The sequence below is a fragment of the Eubalaena glacialis genome, chromosome 7 (assembly GCF_028564815.1).
Source record: "Eubalaena glacialis isolate mEubGla1 chromosome 7, mEubGla1.1.hap2.+ XY, whole genome shotgun sequence".
NCBI classification, from domain to species: Eukaryota; Metazoa; Chordata; class Mammalia; order Artiodactyla; family Balaenidae; genus Eubalaena; species Eubalaena glacialis.
This window is the reverse complement of record NC_083722.1, coordinates 112,776,587-112,801,524: the sequence shown is the minus strand read 5'-3', so window position 1 is coordinate 112,801,524 and position 24,938 is coordinate 112,776,587. Positions and strand designations below refer to the sequence as shown.

The following is a 24,938-nucleotide window of genomic DNA, read 5'->3' as shown; positions in this document are numbered from 1 at the left end:
ACGTGGGCCGCGCTCTGACCCTTGCAGGCCTGTTTCCCCCAGTCCCGTGAAGGGAGTTTGCATGTCGGTGGTTCTGGTCCGTGCTGCGGACGAGCTCGGAGAGGTCGATGGGGCCGGACCCCAGGGCAGCAGCTGCAGCTCTGGCTGCCCCAGGCCTCGCAGGGTGCCTGAACCCCCCCAGTGCAGCTGAATTTCTGGGGTGAGGTCTGGGCAGACGTCTGCACTTTGAGTGACAGGTGCAAGGGGGGAGGGGCTGGGGGCTGCTGAGCATTCTGGCCTGCAGGGTCTCCAAGCCCTTCCTCTGAGGACACCTGACCGCCGTGACTGCTGTGCTCCGAGGGTCACGCCTGGGACGTCCCAGGACGGTCCAGCTGTGGCGGGGCATCTCCATGGGGATTAAAGCTGCAGCCCTGCCCCCGCCCGGGCTCCCACAGGCCTCTCTGTACCCCTCAGCCCTGAGGTGGGGGCCATGTCCCCCTTCTTGAACGAGCACCACACGGGTGCCCATCGCAGTGGCCCTGCGTGGCCTCCTCTTGGGGTCAGGCCTGAGGCAGCGAGGCTGAGCTGGAGGACCGTCTGCGAGGGGAGGGGTGCGGGGGCGCCCGTGAGAGCAAGGCCTGGGGCAGGGCTGGGCTGGGCTGCTGGGCTAGAAAGGCGGCAGGGAGCCAGGGGAAGCGGGGGGACGAGGGGAGAGTGACGGGAGAAGGCGCGGCCTGGGTCACACGGGGCTCCCCCCAGCCCGTACCCTCCGCCGTCCTTTTGAGTGAAGCGTGCTCTGGAGCTGCCCTCGTCCCTCACCTGGCGTTCCCCCTGCCACCCCGTGTCCCGGGCTCCGGGGACCCAGCTAGCCAACTCTCTGTTCCCTTCAGCTGTGCGGTGAGCAACGTGAAGAAGGTCTCCCTGGAGCTGGGCGGGAAGTCTCCCCTCATCATCTTTGCTGACTGCGACCTCCGCAAGGCCGTGCAGATGGTAAGGGCCGTGGGGGGCGGGGGCCGGGGCTCAGGGTCCACGGGCAGACGCACAGTCAGCCTGGACCGCAGAGAAGGAAGGAAGAGGCCTTGGGGACAAGGAGTGGCATGTACCTACAGAACAGACCCCCAAGAAGTTTCACAACTGCAGGGATAACTGCAGTCAGCTTCAGAGATGGGGAAACGTGAGCCAGGGTTCCGTCTGTTCTGAAATCAGCACGGCCAAGTTTCCTGTCCCACAGAGAAGCAAGCAGAACCCTGGGCACTTGGGCGGGACCCTGCTGGCAGCGGCCACCCCTGCTGTGGCTTGCCCACACTTGCCCAGCGCCGCCATGGACTCGCTGGGCACTGTCGGGCAAGTCACTTAGCCTTTCTGGGCCTTGCGCTCTCACCGGGACGATGGGGAGGAGGGGAATACGGGACTCAGCTGTTACGTCTGAAGGGCGTGGACCACGTGGCAGGTGCTGTGGGTCAGTTGTCCTGACATTGTCACCGTCGTCATCACAGCTCTGCACACCATTGGGAGCAAGCCGGTCAGGCGACGCTCAGCCAGGTGCCCAGACACCCCCACCCCATCCCAGTGCTGCTGTGCCCCGGAGGAGGATGTGAGCCCAGCACCGCGTGGAAGGGGTTCAGCTTCATTAGAGGGGAGACCGAGGGAGACTGTCGGCCCAAGGGTCTCGGCGGCCGAGCAGAGGCCGATGCTGCCAGGCCGGAGGCCTGTCTGTGTTTCTGGGCAGTGCAGTCCCAGCTTCTTCCAGGAGAGCCGAGCCTGACTGGCTCTCCCTTCCTCCCACCGCCCCCCCCCCCGCCCCACCCCGGCTCCCCAGGTCCAAAGAGCAGGCTCCCTGGGGCCTCGGAGGACGTTTATTCGGGACTCGGGCCTGGGCAGGCACCATCCCTCCCGAGAGGCCCACCCCTGCCGCCTGCTGCAGGGCGCAGACCCCATCTCCAGGCTCAGCTCCAGGAGCGCAGCCCTGAGCCCCGTCACGCCCGGGAGTCCGCCCAGCCTGCGGGGTGTCCAGGCTCCCCCACTGCACACCCTCTCGTGCTCCCCTCGCTGGCCTGGTCCCCCAGCGGCCTCACTTCTCGCTTGTTCCCCTGTGGCCTCTCCTCTCTGGGGATGGTGCCCAGTGCCCGCGAGCCTGGGCGGCCGCAGGAGGTCAGGACACCTGCCTTCTTCCCCTTCCCGATCAGGGGGCGCCTGGGCCCAGTGGGGGCTGGGGGCTGACGCCCGGGGGTTGTAACCCAGCCCTGTCACCTCTTCTGCGAAGGGAATGAGCTCTGTCTTCTTCAACAAAGGCGAGAACTGCATCGCCGCCGGCCGGCTCTTTGTAGAGGACTGGATTCACGACCAGTTTGTGCAGAGGGTGGTAAGTTGTGCCGCAGGGCCTGGGCACTGCCCACTCACTGGGTACAGGGCCTTGGCGGGCAGAGCCAGGGCCGGGCCAGGCACCATCCACCTGGTCGGGGGCGCTGTGACAAGTCTTCCCTGGTTTTTATTATTTGGGCAAGAAACGGCAGCCCCGCAGCTCCCCTGACGTGAGCAGCAGGGCCCGTGGTCGGGCGGGGCCCTCCAGGTGCAGCCCCTGCACGCCACTCCGTCTGCCCACCTTGTCACGGGGCGTCGTTGTCTTGTTTCCCCACCCCGTGGCCTGCAGCTCCTCCGTCTGGGAGGTCGGGTGCAGGAGCGCCCTGTGCTGCCCCCGCACCCCCCCCTCACTCCCACCTGCCTGCACGTCTGCGTCATCCCAGTCCCCGGCACCAGGCCCAGGTCTCCTTGCACGGAGGGTGCATTGGGGGCTTCAGCCTGGAAGGCAGGTTTGGAACCAGAATATGGTCCCAGGAGTCAGAGCCCTGCGTGTGGACTTTCTTCAGGGGCCAGCGGTTGGTCTCTGAAAAGGCATACGTGGGAGGCGGGTCAGGCGGCGACTGGTCAGAAACCACGGCCCCCAGGCGACCGTGACGGGGAGGACCTTTGCAGGTGGAGGAGGTGGGGAAGATGAAGATCGGCAGCCCCCTCAACCGGGACACCACCCACGGGCCACAGAACCACGAGGCCCACCTCCGGAAGCTAGTGGAGTATTGCCAGCGCGGCGTGAAGGAAGGGGCCACGCTGGTCTGTGGTGGGAACCAGGTGCCCCGGCCAGGTCAGTCAGCCCTCCTGGCCACGTGGGCAAGCCAAGACAGCGGGTGGCGTGGCCTCCGGGGCAGATGTTGGAGGGCCAGGCTCCTAGGCTCCAGCCCCCTATCCGGGGCCTCGGGGATGGGGGGGCACCTTGGCTATTTGGACACCTGCCAGGTCAGGTGTGGGGCTGGTAAGATGAGGCCCTGGAGCTGGTGGAACCTCTATTGGAGTGGCCCTGGTTGCCCAAGCATCTCCGCGTCCTTGAAACTCTTTCCTCCCATGGATCTGTGGTGCTGGATTTCGTGGTTCTCCTATCTTTGGCCATCACTCCTCCATGGCCACTCTTGGCCGGAAACCCCCTCTCCACCTGTCCTTTAAATGTAGGGATAGCCCCAGGTCTGTCCTGCGCTTGGACACTTTCCCTGGAGGGTCTCTCGCCCTGCAGCGGCTCAGAGCCTCCCAGGACTTGTTTCCTCACCCAGACTCCTGACCCCTGGACCCCTCTGCTTGCACGTCACCCAGGCCCCTCAGTCTCGGTGGTACCAAGTGCACCTCATCACAGCATCCCCAGCCCCGACCCCTGCCCCTCTAGAATCTTCGGTGCAGTCCAGTCACCGAGCCCGAGGGGCCAGAGCAGCAGGCTTGGGCGATCTGGGCTGCTTCCCCTCGGACCACCTGCGCCCCTGCCAGGCACACGTCTGTGTCCTACACCCTCACCGTCCAAGCCTTGGTGCCGGCACCGAGCCTCACGCTAGCCTGTCCGCTCGATGGCGTGAAGGAGGGAAGGAGGGAGCGGATTCCAGGCTCCTCTCTTTCTTGACCCCAGCTCTTAATTAACTGCCCGATTCTCTCAAACCTGGAGATCTTCCCCGCCACCATCGTGCCGACTCTGCCCTGAGTCTGGACCGTCACGGGGGTCCTGGGGGCCTCCTGAGCCCCCAGTCATGCGCTCAGGCGGCTGCCGCGTCGGGCTGTGTGTCCCCCATGCCGAAACCCTCCGCCGGCGAGCGCTCCACAGAGGCAAGCTCACCCCAGCGTGCCTCACCGCCTGTGTCTAACCTGCGGCCCGTAACTCTCCCTCCGAACACGCCTGGCGTCTGGCTGCTCCTCTGCTTCGCGGATGCCTCCTGAGCGTCCCCACCTGGTCACCTTATCACTCAGGGGACCTCGGGCTCAGGCCGTGGTGCTCCCACAGGTCTCGGCGTCCCTGGGCACCTCCTACCTGCACAGAGCTTTTGTAGCCACTGTGCCACCGCTGTCTGCTAGCCCTCTTCCCTGCCCCCACGAACTTGGGCTTCCGCAAAGCCAGAGTCTGGGGCTGACGTGACGCGAAGGCACCTTTGCAGAGCAGCTAGGGCTGCAGCACCCAGGAGCCGTGGGGACCGCTGCCCACCGCCCTCTGGCCTGAGGGGCAAGGGCAGGGAGCAGAATTCCTGGGACCCCGTGGGGGACAGTGCTGTGAACACAGGCTCCTCCCAGTGGCCCACCCACCCGGAGGCCAGAGGATGAGGGGTCCCGGGCGTGCAGCCCTGCTCCCCGGGGCCCGGCGTGCGGGGGGGACGGGGGTGTGGGCAGAGACTGGCCACCGCGGAGCTCCGGGACCCGGGGGCGCATTTCCTTGGCAGACAGCGTGAATACAGGCCACACCCCAGGGGTCAACATGTGTTCATACGTGACTCATGCTTTAGAAATTGCAGTTACTGTTAAAATACGATTTATAAATTTGTAAAAATATGGAATATTTTATTAAAGATAAACTTTTTTTTGTTCTTCTCAACACTAGAGGTAGGAAATTTCAAGTCTCTTGGTTTTCCCTAAATCAGGCCAAACTAAACCTTAGTCCAGCGGGTCTCAGGGCCTGCAGCTCTATGTCCAGAGAAGAAGTAGTCAGAGGATGCCTTTCTGCCGCCAGAAATGGTTTTGTGGGGCAGCCAGGGCCTGTGGGGCTGCAGTCGGGATGGGAGAAGGTGTGTCTGGCCGAGAGCACCGGCCCCTACCCCCGGGCAGGCGGCGCCCACCCCGCAGGGTCAGGAAGGATGGGGAGGCTGTGCTGGGAGGGCCTGTCCACGAGGACCACAGTCCAAGCCCCCCTCCACGGGGCCGATGGAGGGCCTTCCAGAGGCTGCGCTAGCTGAAGGATCCAGATGTGCTTTCAGACTAAACGTCACTGGAAAAACCCGGGTTTTGTCCGGCCACGAGCTGCAGCCCTGGCGGTGGACACACCAGCTCCCAGCGTCACCTCACTGTCCTTACAGCACTTAGCTGAAAGGCTGTGAGGGTCAGGACTCGTGCGCCTGGGGCAGGAAAGCCACCCACAGGGTCACGAACTCCTCTGTCTCCACCACAGGTTTCTTCTTCGAGCCGACCGTCTTCACAGACGTGGAGGACCACATGTTCATAGCCCGGGAGGAGTCCTTCGGGCCCGTCATGATCATCTCTCGGTTTGCCAACGGGTAGGGAGCCCGCTTATGGGTCATGACAGCCCTGATTCTTGCCCTTGTTACTGGGCTCTTCGTGTGAGCCGCGGGGCCGGGAGGGGAGCTCAGGCGGGTGGGGGCTGTGGACGCAGCCCAGCCCCCGCAGACCCCTCGCAGCCGCGGGGGTGGAGACCCCAGGGGACCGCAGGGCGGCTGGGCCCACCAGGAGTGTCCTCCGCGTCTCTCTGGGCGTCTCCACGGCGTGCTGGGTTCAGCCCTGAGCACCCACGGCTGCGTCGTGAACCAGCCAAACGTCAGTGGCCGGAATAGCAGCCATTGTTTATTTCGCTTGTGAACCTGCAGTTTGGTCAATAGGGCTGACCGGTCTGTACCCTGCGCCGTGTCGGGCTCCCCTCTGGGGCGGGGGACGCAGGTCTCTCTGGGTCCCACGTCCAGGGCTAGACCCTTGCCCTCCTCACGGAGGCCCTCCTGGCTTTTCCCTGCAGCGACGTGGACGCGGTGCTATCTCGGGCCAACGCCACAGAGTTCGGCCTGGCCTCTGGCGTCTTCACCAGGGACATCAGCAAGGCCCTGTACGTCAGCGACAAGCTAGAGGCGGGCACCGTGTTCATCAACACGTACAACAAGACCGACGTGGCTGCTCCCTTCGGAGGGTTCAAGCAGTCGGGATTTGGCAAAGACCTGGGTAACCTAATCGTGCCCGCTTTCATTTATTCGTCAACAAACATCCGTTAGAGGCCGCTCAGTCCCAGGGGCCAGGGGTGGAGCTGACGAGATGGCTGCTCACTTCTTGCTGGGAGGGGATCGGTGATAAATAGGACTGGAAGCCAGATCCTGCTGGAAGCCGGCCAGACAGAGCGATCTGAACAGGAGGCTGGAGGGTGGCTTTAGCTGGGGGCCAGGTGGGCCTCCCTGAGGAGGTGTCCCCTGGGCTGAGACCTGAGTGTCTGGAGGAGCTGCCGTGAAGGCCCAGGTTCGTGCATTCCTGCCAGAGGGGACGGCGGGTCCTGAGGGAACCAGCTTTGGTCTTGGAGGTGCAGAGAGAGGCCGAGTGCTGGAGTGGGTGCAGGGGCGGGGAGGAGGCCAGGGAGGCGGCCAGGGAGGCAGGCAACGGCCGGATTGCGGGGCCTGGGACCGCGGTCAGGGCTCAGGCTTCAGAGAGGGGAACCCGTGGGGGCCGGGCGTGCCCGATGTGGTGACGTGAGTCCCAGTGTAGAGACGGTGTCACCAGGCCTGCCTGCCCAGGGAAGTGGACTTCTGCCCGGCACCCCTCTTTCCCTGGCTGCTCTGTAACGTAGGGTGGGTCCCACTCCCCGCATCCTGCCACTGTGGAAGCCAGAAGCTGGGGATTAGGTCCAGTCGGGATCAATTCTGATGTCAAGCTTGCAGGGGGGCAGGGGGGTGCGAAGGTGCAGGAGGGCAGCATGCTCTTCTCAGCTACGGGGCCAACGGCGTCATGAGGTGACGGGGATCTGGGACATGACTCCGGGGGTGGGGGGTCATGAGACCACAGCGCTGCCGGGACCATGACGTTGCCCCTGGGCTCGCGGTGTCTTGCAGGAGAGGCGGCTCTGAATGAGTACCTGCGGGTCAAGACAGTTACCTTCGAGTACTGAGGAGGGTCTCAGGATGTGTCCCCGGCTGCGGGCTTGCCCCTCCCAGTGCACAGCCCCTCCCTGAACGTGGTGGAAGCCTCCTGCCTGCACCCCTGTCCCCATCTGGGACCCCCATCCTGTCCCGTCAGCGCGGCCGTCGGCTCGGGCAGAAAGTGGCCTCGTGCGAATAAAGGTTCTGGCTGGCGCCCTGCGTCCGGCCCGTCTGTGTGCCCAGGCCCTCCGTGCGAGTCCTGCTCTCGGGCCAGCTGGTCGGGCTCGGGAGAGCCAGGCACCCTCCTGGGCAGGGTGTCGGCTCCCGCCTCAGAAACCGGGTGCTGAGATGAAATCAGGACGCACGTCTGTTGGGGTGACCCCGGGAGACGCCAGGGAGGAAGCAGGCTGGGCTGCGGACGCCTCCCCAGCAAGCGGCCAGGCCCTCCCCCCAGGCCGAGCAGACCCGTCCAGGGCCCCGCGGGGGTGGCCGGCTCGGCTCGGGCCCCAGGCTGCTGGTCCCGATGGGCGTGCTCCCCCTTTACCCTGCCTGTGTCTTCGGCGTCTCCCGGGGCCCAGCGGCCGCCCCGCTTCTCCTGTCCCCCTGCCATGCGGCCTTGCTCTCAGTCCGTCCCGCCCTCAGCGTCCCGACCCCCCGGGGAGTGACAGGAGGAGCCGTGAGGAGGGGTCCCTTGTGCTAACTAGACACTGCCTGCACAGACCCTCCCTACCCCCGCCCCGCCTTGGGGTCACTTAACCCTCCCGCTGCCCACGGTTTCGCCCGTTTATAAATGAGGGGGCTCAGTGGGCGTCGTTGTCCTCAGATCCAGGAGCAAGGACCTCGGACACCCCTGCCTGCAGGACAGCCCACCAACTCAGAGCTGGCAGCGGTCCCAGGCTCGCTCCGGGGCTGGTCTAGGCAGCAGGCTGCCCCCGGGCCCCGCTCCGCCTTGGGGCGGCCTCTTTCCCTGTGCCCTCTCCATCCCGAGCGTGAGGCGGCCCTTCTCCCCAGACCTTCTTAGGGGTCAGGAAGAACCAGCAACCCCGCCTCGAGGGGCGACGCAGCCCCAGAGCCGGACCCCGCCCGATGCCCACCTGCCTGCCCAAGGCAGGGCCAGCCCCCCGACCTGGTGCCGGGTCTCCAGTCTCATTGCCCACAGAGGGGAGAAATGTGTTTCGTCTCTGGACTCTGTCCCCTGCCTGGGGCCATTCGTGAGGACCCACGGTGGAGGGGACCGGCCCTGTCTGAGGGGACGTGGACCTGCCTTATTACCTCCTAACTGGAGCGACACTCCCACTCGTGCCCCTTTGCTGGGTCCCCGTTGTTTCGCCCCCAACCCCCCGACCCCAGGGCCAGGGCGTCCACAGCAGAGTCCGGGCTCTGCAGCCGGCTTGGCCCTCGGCTGCTGCTGTCCTGCCCCCCTCGCCAGGCAAGAGCCTGCAGGGTCCGCAGGGGTCGGCCTGGCTTCCCTGAAAACAGCCCCGCAGGCAGAAGAGCAGGCAGGGCCTGGAGCACAGCCCGCCCTCGCCCAGGTTGAGCTAGGAAGCACCTTCCTCCCCGTGGCCCAGGGCTTGGCTGGCCGGCGGCTAAGCTGCACTTGAGCCTTCTGGTTCAGGTGCGAGGCAGCGCCTGGCTTTGTCCTGAATCCTGTATCCAGAAGGGATTCAAGAATCCTCCAGAAGCCGCAGGCAAGTGTGTAAGAAAAGCACCCAGCGCTCCCGCCTGGGTCTGTCTCTCCAGTGAGGCTCCTTCACTTCCACACAGAACAGGTCACTTCTGGTCACTAGATGTCGGGGGGCTGGTCCCCACACCAAGCAATTCTCTGTGACACCAGCTGAGGGTCCTGCAATTTAACCAGATTCTGACACTGCTGCCCGGAGCTGGTGTAGACCCCACAGACTGAGGGCTCGGCCCCACAAGACTGCCCCCCGGGTGCCAATCCCAAGCAGGGTCCCCAGGTTACCTACAACTTCTGTCTGACGTGGCTACAAAGCAGAGGCTCCCACGACCCCCTCCTTGGGTTCAGTCCATTTGCTAGAGCAGCTCACGGAACTCAGGGAAACACTCACCTACATTTATCAGTTTATTAAAGGAAGTGGTAAAGGAAACAGATGAACAGCCAGAGTACGTAGGGCGAGGCCTGGGAGGGTCTGAGCACAGGAGCTTCTGTCCCGTGGACTTGGGGGATGCCACCCTCCCGGTGTGGATGTGCTCAGCCCCTGGACCCTGTCCTGTTGGGGTTTTTTGAGCCTTCTTCATGTTAACTCCATTCGCGGCCCCTCTCCCCTCTCTGGAGGATGGTGGGGGGCGGGAGAAGGGCTGAGAATCGGAAGCTTCTCATCCTGGCCTCGTCTTTCCGGTGACCAACCCCACCAGAAGCCCCCAAGAGTCGCCTCAATAAACAAAAGATGCTCCCAGTGTTCTTATCATTTAGGAAATTACAAGGGTTCAGGGGCTCTGTGCCAGGAGCTGGGGCGGAGGAAACATGTATTTTCTGGTATCTCGCAGTAAGGAGCATAAGACTATGAGTTATCTGCCATTTCTCTCCCTTTATCCCCTTCTTTCCTAAGTCATAGAACTCCCAAATTGTACCTGGGCGCATGGCTGCGTGAAGGACGCAGAATTCCCAGCATCCTTTGCAGCCGGGCAGTGGCCACAGGGCCCAGTCAAGTGGACAGAGCTCCAGTGGACGTGGTAGCTGCCCCTCCTGAGGCACGGCCTGCAAGGGGAGTCGCGGCTCAGGCTGTCACTCCCTCCCTCCTCCCCTGGGGCGGGCTGGAAGCGGCCCGGTGGACCCAGTGGTGGGCGTTTTCCCAACAAGCAGATACGGCAGGGTGGTGCCCGGAGGCCGTGGAGAGCACGGGAGGGAAGACGCCGAATCCCCACCGTCACGGAGGGGACCCGCCAGCAGCCCATTACGTGGAGACAGTGAACTTGCCCCTCCCTTTTTATAATGTTTCAATGCATTTGTCCTCACCGAGTTGACGGAAGAGTTCAAGGCAGTTTAGAAAAATAAAAATACAATTAAAATATGCGTGGGTGAATCAGGGCAGAGAAGTGCAATAGGAAGGAAGACGAGCAGGAACGCGGTTGGCACCGACACTGCCTGCAGGGAAACTCGATCCGCTTCTAAAGCTGGAGCACAGTTTAGGCAGGGCTTTCCAGCTGCCGGGAGTGGGAGGAAACCTGATCGGTGACCTAATTCGTGGTGTCTGTGCGACAGAAACAAGCTTGTGTTTCTGGAGAAGAGAACGAAATTCATCTTATGAGTCCTCCTCAAACACATTTTACAATGTGATGACCACTGTCTTACACGATTTTACACAGGGTGGTGATGAAATAAAATTCATATTTTAAGGCAAGACAAGAAAAAATTAAACATAACTTCTTCTCTGCCCTTTGGCCTCCTCCTTCCCCACTAGTGTGCATGGGCGTCTGCATTGGGTGTAACCTGACCCCCCCAATGGCAGAAATATCTGCTCAGCCACAGAAATCCATTTTCCTCCTTCTGGCGACAGCCATGGAACTCCTTAGAAGGTAACATTCCTTTCCTTATCCTCTAAGAGGTCACGATGACCCACCACTCACCTTGTACATGCAGACATCTTTGGTGGACTTTACGGACGAGGCCATATATCATTTCCCTTAAAGATAGTGATTGGTGCAGAACAGACTGGTCAGACGACCTGGGGAGATACTGGGCTGCACCTAAAAGAAGTTCGTAGCTCAAATACTTACTTGTGACCTTATTAATGTCACTAGCTGTGTTACTTGTATTCTGCCTATTTTACAAGATTATTGTTTCTTGCATTACCAAACCTGATAAAAATAATGATGACCAGGTGACCTAAAACAATTGTCGAATACATAGTTCTGTAAGATCAGTGATTGTAGTAGTGTAACTCTAGATATGGGAAGAAGCTACAAGAGGGAACCATTTCCTGGACCATAACAGACTAGTAGGACAGGCGACCTAGAGGCTTCGGGCTACTGTTAACAGAGCCCAGTCCAGTAACAGCACATTGAGTGGCCTATCAAGAAAATCCTCGCCTGACCTGGGAATGAGCATTCCTAGTGCCATGGGATAAATTGGTCATGAAATGCCTCCCAAACCTTGGTCAAAATTAAGACAAAAAGGAGGGGGTTGTGACATAATGTTGCCCACCATCCAGTCCTACAAGAATGAAGCCATCAACCACCACAGTCGCTGACTTACAGGACACGCTGAAAGGCATTCAGGGCGAAGATCAGGGTGAGGCACTTTGTACCCTGGGAAAACTGGCAGAACTGACCCTCAGCGAGTTCGATATCTTCAGGAGAAAATTTTTATGAACCTGGATTCTCGCCTCTTCCCACACTTAGAAAAGCACTAAAACCATTAAGGTATCTGTCCCTCGTGAATAGCAGTAACCTCCTACCAAGCCGTGTGCTTGGCTGCACGTAGCCCTTCGTCAGAATTACACATGTGCTGGCCTCCCCCCTCACCTCTTCAGGACAGGCCTCAGAGTTTTCTGAGAAACCGTCTCCCGGGTTATAATCCTCAGGTTGGCTCAAATTAAATTTTCTGTTCTTTCTCAGATTGACTATTGATTAATTTTTCATCGACAGCAGTAAGCTTCAGACAGTTGTTCTCAGGACCTTCCGCAAGGTGAGCTGAGGACACGTCCAACCACAGCCACTACGACCCCCTGCAGGGCAGCTGGGGTGGGGGCACCCCTGCTCCAGCCACAGGGGTCGGTGGGAGGGGGGCTGGCATTGCCCGCTGTTCACACTGCCACTCTCGGCTCTCCCCTGATCGGACTTGAAGAGATGGAACTCACCGCAGGCCAAGCCTTGCACTTATTCAGGAAAAAATTTCCGATGTGGTAAAATTGGGGCTGGTGGGGATGTTCAGGATCAAAACATGGTCACAGGATTGCTCCACATAATAAAGGAAAGAGCATTCGAAGGGAGGAGGCCCCACGGGGCTCGGCGGGGGTGAGGGGGGCATGCTGTGTAAGCTCCTTCCCCTGCTCCCCTCCAGAGGACACGGTCCCAGAGACGAGATGGTTCTGTACTCGAGGGCACACGGAGGGGACACGTGGAGTGGCCAGGCGTCTGTTTTCTATTTCATATAGTAGATACGATCTGGTGATAAGTGCTTGGAGAAAACCACAGCAGTAAGGCATGGGGAGTGCTGTCTGGGGGAAGAGTGGGTGGTGCGCTGCTATTTTATACGGGGCGCTCAAGAAGGCCCTTCTGATAAAGTGGGATTTGAGCAAAGACCTGCAGGGAGAGGGAATGAGGTGGGACCCACATGGCGAGTCCTAAAAACGGCCACGATTTTTGGAGCTGCTTCCACCAAGTAACGGGGTTGCTTCTCCATCCCTTGAATTGGGCAGGTCTTGTGGCTTGCTTTCACCAGTAGGATGTGGCAGATGTGATGCTGTGCCTGGTCCAAGCTTCAGCCTCAAGAAGACACACAGCTTCCGCGCTTGAACCAGCCTCGTGGAGGGTGAGAGACATGGGCCCAGTGTCGCTGGGCCCCAGAGCACACCCGCCCAAGTGGCCGGGAACTGACCGCAGACTCGCGGGTGAGGATCCGAGGAGACCAGCCCCAGCACTGACCACTGAATCGTGGGATAAATATGACTGCTGTTTCCAGCCTTGCAGTGGCAGGGTGGTTTCTCGTGCAGCAAAAGCTAACTGATACAGACAGCTTTAAGAAGTGAAATCTCTGAGTCAATGTTTCAGTGCAGGTTAGACTATAGGACTCAGGCAGGGAAGGAAGGGCTAGACTATAGGAGGCTGTAGTAAAGCTATACGGTTTTGGAGCATCCAAAATATCAACCACTAGGGAAAAAGTTAAGTCAATATTCTCAATGCTGCCCATCCCAATATCTTCATTTTATATTACAAATATTTTTATATCACCCTTTTTATATCCTCTAATGATTTGCAGGTCACATTACCCACCTATACACGTAATCTAAATAAATTAATATATTGCCCTCACTGTAATATAGATGAGAGAGAAAAGAAAGGGATTTTAAGTAAAATATTATGTGCTTCAGTACATAGAGGTGGGAGAGCTGGGGTTCTGCTCAGGCTCTGGCAACTAACCTGAATTCAGATTGCTCTCACGGTAGAACCAGGGGGCTCAACTGCAAAGTGGGTGAGGCCTGATCAGGGCCTGTGCGTTTACGAAAGGCTCCAAAATTATAAAATTGTGGTCAAGTACACATAACATAAAACTTAACCGTCTTAACCGCTTTCAAGTGTACAGGTCAGTGGCATTAAGTATGGTCACGTTGCCATGCAACCGTCACCAGCATCATCTTCAGAACTTCTTCATCTTGCAAAACTGAAACTCTCCCAGCAGAGACTTTAATGTTAATGGCAAGTGAGGTGATTCATGGAGCTGAGCTGTCACTCACCGCCAGAAGGAAAAAGATGCACACTGTTCACCTGTAAATCTGTGCCTGGTCTCTACACAGTACACAACAGTTTAGAGCTGTGAGGGCATCAGATCCCCCAGGTTATGGGCTCAGTCCCGCAAGTCTGCCCGCCCCCCAACTTCAGATGCCAGTTGCCAGTTGAAGCCAGGTTGTCACGTGTGCTTCTGACCCACCAGCTGTAGATCAGAGGTTCCCACGACCCCCTCCTCGGGTTTGATTAACTTGCTAGAGCAGCTTGCTAGAGCAGAACTCAGAGGAACACTTTACTTACTAGATCGTAGGCTTACGATAAGAGGATGTGACTCGGGAACAGCCAGATGGAAGAGACGCACCAGGGAGGGTGTGGGGAAGGGTCCCGAGCTTCCACGCCCCTCCCCCGACCCCACCCTCCTCTCCCAGTCTCCACGCCTTCCCAGCCTGGGCGCTCTCTGAACCCGCTCCTTCGGGGTTTCTACGGAGGATTCCTTACGTGGGCGTGATTGGCTACATCACGGGCCCCTGGTGACTGATTCCACCTCCAGCCCCCCTCCCCTTCCGGAAGGTCAGGGGCTGGGACCCACGTTCCAGGCCTCTGATCACACGGTGGCTCCGCTGGCATCCAGCCCCATCCTTGGGTGGTTTCCCAGAGTCACCTCATCAACATAAGGAAAGACACCTTCATCCCTCTCAGCACAGGAGATTCCAAGGGTTTTAGGAGCTCTGTGCCAGGAACAGTGGACAAAGACCAAATACGTCTTTCTTATGGGCCAAAATCCAAGGCAGGGCATGGCCTTTGGGAGACGCTGGGGAGGGAACATGTGCATCTCATGGGTCGGGGGACAGACTCTCACTGACCCCAGATCTCTTCCCTTTGCCAGCTTCTCTTCAAAGTGCAGGACTATTTTTAGCGGTGGCTCCGTCACTTTGGGCCCTGCAGGTCCGGGGCCCTGAGGCGCCTTCTCGGTGGCTGCTCCCTCTGGTGGCCCTGCCCGGCCGGGTCCTGGGAGCTGGACCATCGCTCCTGATGCCCCACCTGGAGGGAGAGCCAGCAGCTTCTCCAAGGTGCACCCGGGTGCCTGCATTTTAGGCTCCCTGCTCGGGCCTCGGCCGCGTAGGGTGGAGAAGACCCCCAGGCTGCCTGCCGTGGGGAGGCCGTCCAGCAGGGCGAGAGGCCCCACGCCCCTGACCCAGCACTGCTGGGCACCCTGGAGGGCAGGCCCGTTTCTTCCTCCCTGCTGCCCCCCAGGCCCAGCTCCCGAGCACATGGCAGGAGGGCGCTGAGTTGGGCACACAAAGGCCCGAGCCCCCGGCCTCGCAGCCCCTTCCGCTCCTGGGTCTCCGTGATGTCCCCACAGAAGCCCACGAGGGTCATGTGAGTGAAGCACGGAGCCAGCCTCTGCTGAGCAGGGCAGTCTGGGCTGGGGATGCAGCGCCGGCCCTGGATTATCCGAGAGCCGTGGGGGGATCCCTGAGGGCCCTAGACAGGGCTTCATAGTCATTAGAGACCAAATTGCATTCCTTGGAATTTTACTGTTTCACATGGAAATGCGATATTATGACTTTAGTACCAAACACCAGACCATCCATAGAGCGGTGAACTCTTACCTGGAGCCCTGGGTTAATCAGAGTGCGGCCCTTCATCCACTCACTGTCATGTGTTTGAAAGAGACAGACCGATGGAATGGAGAGACTGGCCTTAGAGTCTGAAGCCCGGCTCTGCCTCTCGAGGCGTGGCCTTGACCTTTGGGAGTTTCCTCATCCATGAAAGGGGGTCCGCGGGCCATACAGAAAGCACAGGGGCCCAGAGCGCATGCCTGGAAATCTTATGCCCTGCCGCCCGCACCCCCTGCAGCCCGGCTGTGGGACCTGCAGGGACTCCCGGGAGGTCTCTCTGCCCTCGTGAGCCACCTGCCCACCTGGCCTGAAGGTCCAGGGCTCCGTTGTCCTGGAAACAGCCCTCACTTGAGGCCTGGTGGGATAGGAGTTGGCAGGGTCTTGGGGTGGGATCTCCGAGGCCCCGGCAGGACAGGACTGAGCTCCAGGCGCCCCGGCTGCCTCCCACTCCCCACCCCCACCCCCCCACCCCCACTCTCCCAGCGGGTTTCCTGGGACCACCTCCCAGACAAGCTCATCTCCAAGTCTCTTCCCGGCGGGAATCCAAGGATGAACCAACAGTCCCCTGAGGAATTCAGGGTGTGAGAGGCAAAAATACCCTCCCTAGTATAGCACGGTGACGTGGCTAAGAGGCGTTGGGTGATCACAAGGAAGGAGGCCGAGGACCCGTGCCTGACACTCCCCGGGGGCAACAGTTCCCAAGCAGAGGCTGAAGGAGGCCGTGCAGAGGGAGCCTGTGTGGGACCCGGTGGGCAGGAGGCCGGGGGCTCTGAAGGCACAGCTGAGCGCCACTGCAGGGCAGGTGGGCTCATTGTGGGAAGAGGCTGAGGGCCCTAAACTCCAGTCACTTTGCGGGGTCAGTCTGGGGGGGAGGGCAGGGCTTGGCCAGCCCGTCACAAGGGCCCCTGCCCAGCAGGTCTGCCCACCGGCCCTGACACTGGGTGGGCATGGAGGGCAGGAGGGAAGGGGGTGGCGCCAGGGCTGCTGCCACCAAACTGAAGGCCATTTGGGGAAGACAAGGACTGGCCGGGAACAAGCGTGGATGCCGTGGTGGCAGAGTGACAGCAGGAATCTGGGACAGACATGAGGAAAGGTGCAGGCAGGGTCAGGCCTTCCTTGTGCCCCAAACATCCCCCAGTGGGCCATTCGGGTGCCTGGACTCACCCGTCAGAACTTTAATGGTAACAATAAACTTAGTAGCAGCAAACACCTAGTGGGCTCCCCGTTCGTGTGCTGAGGGCTTCACAAGGACCTTCCTGTCGTCCTCCGACCTGTGAGGCAGCACTCATGCTATCCCCACGTTACAGACAAGAAAACTGAGGTTCACAGCTTTCCTAAAATCAGCTTGCTGTGCAATATTAATCCCCTGCCTTAGTCAGATTAGGGCGCCTCGCGCTGAGCAGCTTAAACAACAGAAGTTTATTTTCTCACGGTTCTGGAGGCTGGAAGTTCCCAGATCAAGGTGCCTGCAGGGTTGGTTTCTGGCGAGGCTATTCTTCCTGGCTTGTGGACGGCCACCCGCTAGCTGGGTCATCACAGGGCCGCGGCTACTCGTTAGGACACCAGTCCTAGCCGGGCCCCCCTCCCATGACCTTAGTTAATCTTTATTGCCTCCTTATAGGCCCTATTTCCAAATACAGGCACACTGGAGGTTAGGGCTTCAACGTGTGAATTTTGAAGCCACAGCTGAGCCCATAATATCCCCTAACACTGAATGGAACTGTTATCATTTGCAAACGTCTTTTGTGTCTGTGTATCTTACATTTCCATCCAAAAACTACAGTTTGGGCAGAGCAGCTCTTCGCAAAAGCTACTCACTGCTTGGAATCTGGCCAGGGCTCTGGACACCCAGCGCTCTGGGCACCTGTAAACACCAGTGAGAGGGGAAGCGAAGGGGCAAACTGGGCACGATCCAGCTTGCAGGACTGGTGCATGCTGCCTGCCACCTGCCGAGGCCCCAGAGAACGGGCCACGCATCCTGGCATGGCAGCCGTCCTTTGGAGCTTGGCTGCGGCTGCCCCTTTGCAAGAGGGCTACATTCTCTCGTGCTTTCTCTACTACGGAGGTCAACTGTAAGTTGCCATTTATCATTATGCTTTTGCTGGTTTATTTTTCTTGTGGTAAAGTTAAGAATAAAATGAAATGTTTCTTGTGCCCATAATTATACTGAACCAAGACAGCCACAAAATTTACAGAACCCAGGGCAAGAGTACAAATGGGGGCCCACAGCCATATTTGCATTCATAGGAATTGCAAATAAAACAAACAAGTTGTAAAAGGGGGTCATTCTAATTTCTGGCCTTGACAAATGTACCTCCATAGCAACTTGGGAGGCCACTGGACTTCCCAGTGGCCCTGTGGGAAGGGATAGCCCGTGTTCCTGGACCCGTTTCTTCTTTGGATTGCTGATCTGGGCACATCAGCAGAAGGGGCTTGGAGCCAGTGGGAATTCCTGGGTCCCAGGTAGCTGGAGCAGGTCTAGAAAGTTGAGAGCAGGACTCCTGGCTACAGGTGACATGACCCCTGTTCCATGGGAAGGGCAGGAGGGGCCAAAGGATGGCTGGCCCTCTGAAGTCCAGGTGCCTGGGGAGTTCCAAAACCAGACATGGGTCAAGAAGGCCACATGCTCCTGAAAAACAGAGTGCACGTGTGTCTGTGACTCTGGAGAACTCTGTGTTTCATACGCAAAGTTGTCTTTTGTTGAAATAATATAGCGCAGTATTTACTGAGTCTTGCTAAATATCTGGCCTTCATCTGCACTTGATGGTCCCTCTCCTGCCTGGGACTTCCCTCCGTGGGACCACATTCTGGCTGTGACCCTGAGCAGGCTCCCAGCAAACCCTGCAGGTGAGCTTTGCCTGAGACCCCCTGCAAAATCCCATCCCTCCTCCCACTTGGCTAGAGCAGGCCAACGGTCAAAAGACAGTTTTGAGTCCATCGGGGAAAGCTGAACCGCTGGGTATTATTAACTTTGTCAGGTGTGATGCTGGTATTATGGAAATGTTTCAGAAAACAGGCCTTATCGATTAGATAAAGACTCAAGCATTTACAGGTGAAATATGTCTGCTGGATGCTTTAAAATTACTGCAGGAGAAAAAAAAGGTGTGTGCGGAGCCCGGGATTTAGATGAAAAAAAAAAAAAAAGCACGATGCAGCGCATGCCCGTAGCCGGCATGAGGGGCGTGGGGCCATTTCACTGCCCCGGGCCGCCCGAGCGTTTCCGGGACGACACCGACGGGGGAAGACGGGCCCTCACGCCCCTCCTCCGGGCCTACCCGCGGCCCTGCAGCCGCGAAGGCAGAGAACCGTCCCAGGGCGGGTCTTGTCGCAAGAATCCGGGGGAGCCCGCCCTGCAGCCCGGGGAGTGGGGGAGGCGATCTGCGCGACCCAACCGTCCCTTCCCCCGCCGGTCCCCCCAGCTCCGCCCCAGGGCCTGTCCCGCCCCCGAGCCCCCGCCCAGAGTCCCGTTCCGCGGGGCCGGGCGGAGGGGCCCGGGGAGCGCGGACGCCGGGTTTGGGGGCGGGGACTCCGGGCCCGGGGGCGGGGATTCCGGTTTTAGGGGGCGGGGACTCCGAGCCCGGGGGCGGGGCGGGGACTACGGGTTTTAGGGCGGGCTTTGGGAGAAGGCCGCCGTCCAGCCTCCTCCGTGGCCCTTGCGGCCTCGCTGCTCTTCCAGCCGCGTCGCTTCCCGCCGCCGCCCGGGGGTATCCGGTGAGTGCGGCTCTGCGCTCGATGGGCCCGGGGTGGGATGCGCGGAGGGGGCGGCCCGGGGCTCCGAAGGCCCGGGGCCGGGTGCGCGGAGGGGGCGGCCCGGGGCTCCGAGGGCCCGGAGCGGGGTGGAGCAGAACGTACGCGGAAGAGCAGGCAGGACTGGGGGAGCACGGGGCGGTCAGCGCGGCCGGGGTCTGGAGAGCGGGACGGGACACCCCTCGGCCCGGAGCGTGGGGGCCTGTCGCTCAGGTAGCTCTGGGGCCCGCGCCCACAACACCCGGCGTCGGCGCCGACTGGCCCGCTCCCCACCCCCACCAGTGATGGGAAAGCACCCAGGTGGGTCCAGCACTGCCTGCCTTTAACGGCCCTTCCAGGTGATTCTGCTGCGGTGTAGTTAAAACCGCTGAGTTAAAACGGCAGAGCCTCTGAGGGTTTGTGCTGGGGGTGGGGACAGGCCCCGTGTCCTGTGATGCAGATGCATTATTCCCCTGTGTCTTCACGACCCTAAGGAGGCACAGAAATTTAACTTTTCCAAGGACACACGTATAGGAGGGGAGGAGCTGTGTGTGGGGGTGAGGCGCGCGTGTGGGGGGTGAGGCGCGCGTGTGGGGGGTGAGGCGCGTGTGGGGGTGAGGCGGGGGTGGGGGGTGAGGCGCGTGTGGGGGTGAGGCGGGGGTGGGGGGTGAGGCGCGCGTGTGGGGGGTGAGGCGCGCGTGTGGGGGTGAGGCGCGCGTGGGGGGGAGGCGGGGGTGGGGGTGAGGCGCGTGGGGGGGGAGGCGCGCGTGTGGGGGGGTGAGGCGCGCGTGTGGGGGGTGAGGCGCGCGTGTGGGGGTGAGGCGGGGGTGGGGGGCGAGGCGCGCGTGGGGGGGTGAGGCGGGGGTGGGGGGGCGAGGCGCGCGTGGGGGTGAGGCGCGCGTGGGGGGGTGAGGCGCGCGTGGGGGTGTGAGGCGCGTGTGGGGATGAGGCGCGTGCGGGGGTGAGGTGCGTGGTGGGGGTGAGGCGCGGGGCGGGGCGGGGGGGCTGGGTGGAGTGGGTGCTGGGCTTGGGGGTCCTGCTGGAGCCGGGCTGCTCACCGCTGGCCGGGCTCGGGCGGCACGCAGGGAGGGGCCGATGGGTGCTGAGCGCAGAGGGACGTGTGTCTGTGGTTGTGTCCTGAAGGGTGGGGGAGAAGTGGACTGAGAGCTGGGGGGTAACTTGAGGTCAAGGGAGCTTGCTTTTGAGGCAAGTCCTGGAGCAGGTTCCTTTCCCAGCAGACGACCCTGCAGAGGTTGAGGGGAGAAACCGAGGTGAGGAGACCTTGCAGGTGGGCGTCCTTGAGCAGCTGAGGTGGGCCTGGGGCAGGGGGCTGCCTCTCTGGCCCTCTCCGCCCTGGTCGGGGTCAGCGGGGCAGTAGTGGTCGGGCCATCCTGGGGTCTGGTGAAGATTAAGGAGGTAAAGAATCGCCCCACGTGTCATGGGAGTGGGGTGGTTAGTTTTGAAGAGATGAGGGATACGGCCCTGAGGCCCTGGGCCCACAACCCTGTTCTGCTCAGCGTCCTCCCTCCTGTGGGCGCCACGTAGAATGCAGAGTGGGGACCCGAGGTCCCGCCGGCGGGTTTGGAGCACGGGCGGTGCTCGGTGGGGCAGGCCTGGACCCCTCCTCCCCCTCCGCTACTGCCTCTGCCCTGTGGCCTGACCTGGCATCCTGGCTCAGATTACCAGCATCGCCAAGAGTGTGGCAGGAATTTAAAGGAAGGGGTCGGGCTTAGAGGGTCGAGGGCCAGAAGGCCACGATGGGGGGGGGAAGTGGGTTCCAGCCCTTATGAAGGACCAGGGCTTGGGCCCCCAGTGAGGGCAGCCCCTGCGGGTGGGCGGACCAGCGGGCGTCCCTGGGCTGGTTGGCAGGAAGTGCAGGGCAGGTGGGAATAAGTAACTCCCAGCCTTGTTAAGTGGTTTGCTGCCTCTTTGAGCCAAGCAAAGCCTGTCCCAGCCCCAGTTCTGCAGGCTGGAGACGAGGGGCTCCCCTGTGCCTCCATTCATTGTGCCCTGGGCACCCCTTTTCTGCCCAGCACCTCCTCTGCTGCCCACAGTGTGCCCCTGCCCCTGGGGAGGGGCTGCGTGACAGGTAGCCACGTGCCCCTGTTGGGTTCTTGCCTCTGCTCTTCCTGAAGCTATAAATCCTCTGGGAAAAAAGTTTACCAGCAGCTGCGTGCAGTAAGCCCCCCACCTCATTCCTCGCCTGAAACTGTCTGGGGTCAGCTATCGAGGATGACAAGAGAAGGCATAAAGACATCTCTACTGAAGAGAGGGGTGGAAAGGTGTATACATTTTATATTAAAAAACATCCAGGATCTAGAACATTGATTTAAAAAAAAATACAGTGTGAGAAAGAGAGTGAGTGTGAATGTGAGAGCGTGTGTTTATGTGTACATTGTGTATATATATGTATATGTGTACATTGTGTATATATATGTGTATGTGTACATTGTGTATATATATGTGTATGTATACATTGGAAGGATATGCGTATGTGTAGATTGTGTATATATATGTATGTGTACATGGTGTATATATATATGTGTGTACATGGTGTATATATATGTGTATGTGTACACTGTGTGTGTACATTGGAAGGATATGTGTATGTGTACACTGTGTGTACATTGGAAGGATATGTGTATGTGTACACTGTGTGTACATTGGAAGGATATGTGTATGTGTACACTGTGTGCATGTGTGTGTGTACATTCAAAGGATATGTGTATGTGTACACTGTGTATATACACGTGTATGTGTGCATTGGAAGGATATACACTAGACTTAGCATTAGTGATCTTGGAGCAGTAACATTGTTGAGGACTTAAACTTATTTATACCTTTTTGTATTGTGTAAATCTTATTTCTCATGAACACATTACTTGTGTAATAAAAGCAATCAAGTTTTTATTTTGGAAAGGAAAGTAAGTTGGATGGTCCCTCAAGCGTAGAACAGGTGAATGGATTGTGGTATATTCACGCGGTTGCTTTCTATACAACAATAAAATGAAACAGATTCAGCAATGTGGTTGCATCTCAGAAATGTTATGTCCAGTGAAAGAAACAAGACATGAAAAGAGTAAATGGAGTGTGATCTTTTTTTTTTTTTTTTTTTTTTTTTATGGCTGTGTTGGGTCTTCGTTTTCTGTGCGAGGGCTTTCTCTAGTTGCGGCAAGTGGGGGCCACTCTTCATCGCGGTGCGCGGGCCTCTCGTTATCGCGGCCTCTCTTGTTGCGGAGCACAGGCTCCAGACGCGCAGGCTCAGTAATTGTGGCTCACGGGCGTAGTTGCTCCGCGGCATGCGGGATCTTCCCAGACCAGGGCTCGAACCCGTGTCCCCTGCATTGGCAGGCAGATTCTCAACCACTGCGCCACCAGGGAAGCCCTGGAGTGTGATCTTATTGATCTAAATTGCAAAGTGAGCAAAACACTACTATGGGATCCCCTGCTTACCCATGGGGGATACGTCCCAAGACCCCCTGTGGATGCCTGAAACCACGGTTGTGCTGAACCCTGCATATACTCTGCTTCTTCCTGTACATACATACCTGTGATGAAGTGTAATTTATAAATTAGGCACAGCATGACTACGCTTGTGCCTTGGGGCCATTATTAAGTAAAATAAAGGTGACTTGAACACAAGCGCTGCGATACCACAGCAGTGGATCTGGTAACCTACAAGGCTAAGTGAGTGACCAACGGGTGGATGTGCCAGACAAAGGGATGATTCACGTCCCCAGCAGAACAAAGCTGAACAGTGCGAACTTTTGTCACACTGCTTAGAACAGCACGCAATTTAGAACTTATTTCTGGAATTTTCCATTACTTTTGGACCATGGTTGACCTCAGGTAACTGAAGTCGTGGATAAGGGAGATGACTGTCAGGAATTCCCTGGCAGTCCAGTGGTTAGGACTCTGCACTTTCACTGCCAAGGGCGTGGGATCAATCCCTGGTCGGGGAACTAAGATCCCACAAGTCATGCGTGGCGCAGCCCCCATCCCCCCAAAAAAAAGAGTAAAGGGAGAGGACCATCTATTGTTTAGCTCTGTAGTCATAGTTGGTAAAAGTGAAGGAGAAATAGAACAAGCTGAGGTGTGATCGTGTCTGGAGTTAGCACTAATCTGGCGGGGAGTAGGTATTTCAGAGAGTCTGCAGAGGCTGGGAGTGTTCTGCTTCTTGACCTTATTCCACAAATGATTCATACTTTTTATTGAGGTATAAATCACATACCAAAAATTCACCCTTTAAAATGTACAGTTCAGTAGAACAGAAAACCCATGTCCACAGAGACTTGCATAAGAATGTTCAGAGCAGCATTATTCCTAATAGCCCAAAGTGGAAACAGCCCAGATGTCCATCACCTGAGGAGAGGATAAAGAATATGTGGTCCAGCCACACGATGGAATGTTACTCAGCTGTAAAAAAGGAGTGCAGTACTGATTCGTGCAACAACATGGAAGAACCTTGAAAACATTATGCTAAGTGGTATCTTAATGTGGTTTTGATTTGCATTTTCCAAACAACGAATGTTGAGCATCTTTTAATGTGCTTGCTTATTGGCCATTGTGTATCTTCTTTGGAGAAATGTCCATTCAACTCCCTTGCCAATGTTTAAATTGGGTTTATTGTTGAGTTGTAAGTGTTCTTTTTATATTCTGGAAACTAGATCCTAATCAGATATATGATTGGCAAATATCCTCTCTCATTTTGCGGGTTGTCTTTTTACTTTCTTGATAGTGTTCTCTGAAATATAAAACTTTGAAATTTCGATGAAGTCAGTTTTACCTAATTTTTCTTTGGTTGCTTGTACTTTAGATGTCACATCTAAGAAACTGAAGCCTAATCCAAGGTCACTGTGTTTTCGCCTATGTTTTCTTCTATGTGTTTTATAGTTTTAGCTCTTAGGTTAGGTCTCTGACCCATTCTGAGTTAGTTTTTGTATGTGATTTGAGGTAAGGAACCAAATTCGTTCCTATGCCTGTGGATGTCCTGTCGTCTCAGCACCATGTGTTGAAAAGACTGTTCTTTCCGTCTTGAATAGTGTGGACAACCTTGTTGAAAATCAATTGACTGTAGATGCACGGGTTTATCTACGGACTCCCAATTCTGTTTCATTGATCTGTATTTCTAGTCTTACCCCAGTACTACATGGTCTTGATTACTCTAGCTTCATAGTTAAGTTTTGAAATCCTGAAGTACATGTTCTCCAACTTTGTTCTTTCTTCCAAGTTTGTTTAGGATTCTGGGTCCCTTGCATTTCCATATGAATTTCAGGATCATCATGTCATTTTCTCCAAAGTAGGCCACAGGAATTTGGACAGGGATTGCACTGAATCTGTAGATCAATTTGAAGTGCTGCCATCTTAACAGTGTTCACTCTTCCAACACATGAATATGGAATATCTTTCCATTTGTTAGGTTTGTAAAACTTTCCTTCAACAATGTTTTTCAGTTTGCAAGGTAAAAGTTTTAAACTTCTTTTGTGAAATGTGTTCTGAAGTATTTCATGCTTTTTGATACTGTTGCAGGCACAACTGTTTTCTTAATTTTTGGATTGTTCATTGCTAGTGTATAGAAATAAAACTTAACTTTTTTGTATCAATTTTGTATCCTACAACCTTGCTGTACTTGTTGATTAGCTGTAATAGTTGTGTGTGTGTGTGTGTGTGTGTGTGTGTGTATGTGTATGTATTCCTTAGGATTTTCTATGTACAAGATCATGCCATTTCTAAATGGAGGTAGTTTTACTTCTTGCTTTCCAACCTGCATGCTTTATATTCACTACTGAAGTCGTCTTACCTTGGACTTTTCTTTATGAGAATATTTTTATTACTAATTCAGTCTCTTGTTATAGGTCTTTTAGTTTAAAAAAAATTTTTTTTTCTTGAGTTAGTTTGTATGTTACTAGGAATTTGTCCATTTCATCTAGGTTTTCTAATTTGTTGGCATACAGTCGTTCATAGTATTCCCTCATAATTATTTTAAAATTTATAATTTTGGAAGTAATGTTCCCGCTTAAGTATTTCAGTCTTTTCTCTTTTTTTCTTGGTCAGCTAAAGG

General features: G+C 57.4%; 2 protein-coding genes across 5 annotated transcripts in view; both read left to right on the top strand.

Moving 5' to 3' along the window:
* The window catches only part of ALDH1L1 (aldehyde dehydrogenase 1 family member L1), a 45,569-nt gene extending 38,218 nt beyond the window's left edge, over positions 1–7,351 (top strand). For 2 of the 3 annotated variants that reach the window (XM_061197388.1, XM_061197387.1), the window contains exons 18-23: positions 870–969; positions 2,243–2,341; positions 2,953–3,118; positions 5,444–5,549; positions 6,020–6,219; positions 7,095–7,351. In XM_061197388.1, coding sequence (XP_061053371.1) covers positions 870–969; positions 2,243–2,341; positions 2,953–3,118; positions 5,444–5,549; positions 6,020–6,219; positions 7,095–7,150 — 727 coding nt within the window. In that variant the 3' untranslated portion in view covers positions 7,151–7,351. Of the gene's footprint in view, positions 1–869; positions 970–1,475; positions 1,633–2,242; positions 2,342–2,952; positions 3,119–5,443; positions 5,550–6,019; positions 6,220–7,094 lie in introns of those variants that run through there. The other variant, XM_061197389.1, reaches the window with a different exon arrangement.
* An 11,412-nt stretch (positions 7,352–18,763) lies between these two features.
* SLC41A3 (solute carrier family 41 member 3) overlaps positions 18,764–24,938 on the top strand; it is a 65,644-nt gene continuing 59,469 nt past the window's right edge. The window contains exon 1 of one of the 2 annotated variants that reach the window (XM_061197384.1): positions 18,764–18,862. The gene's annotated coding sequence lies outside the window, so the exon portion shown is untranslated. Of the gene's footprint in view, positions 18,863–19,050; positions 19,112–24,938 lie in introns of those variants that run through there. The other variant, XM_061197385.1, reaches the window with a different exon arrangement.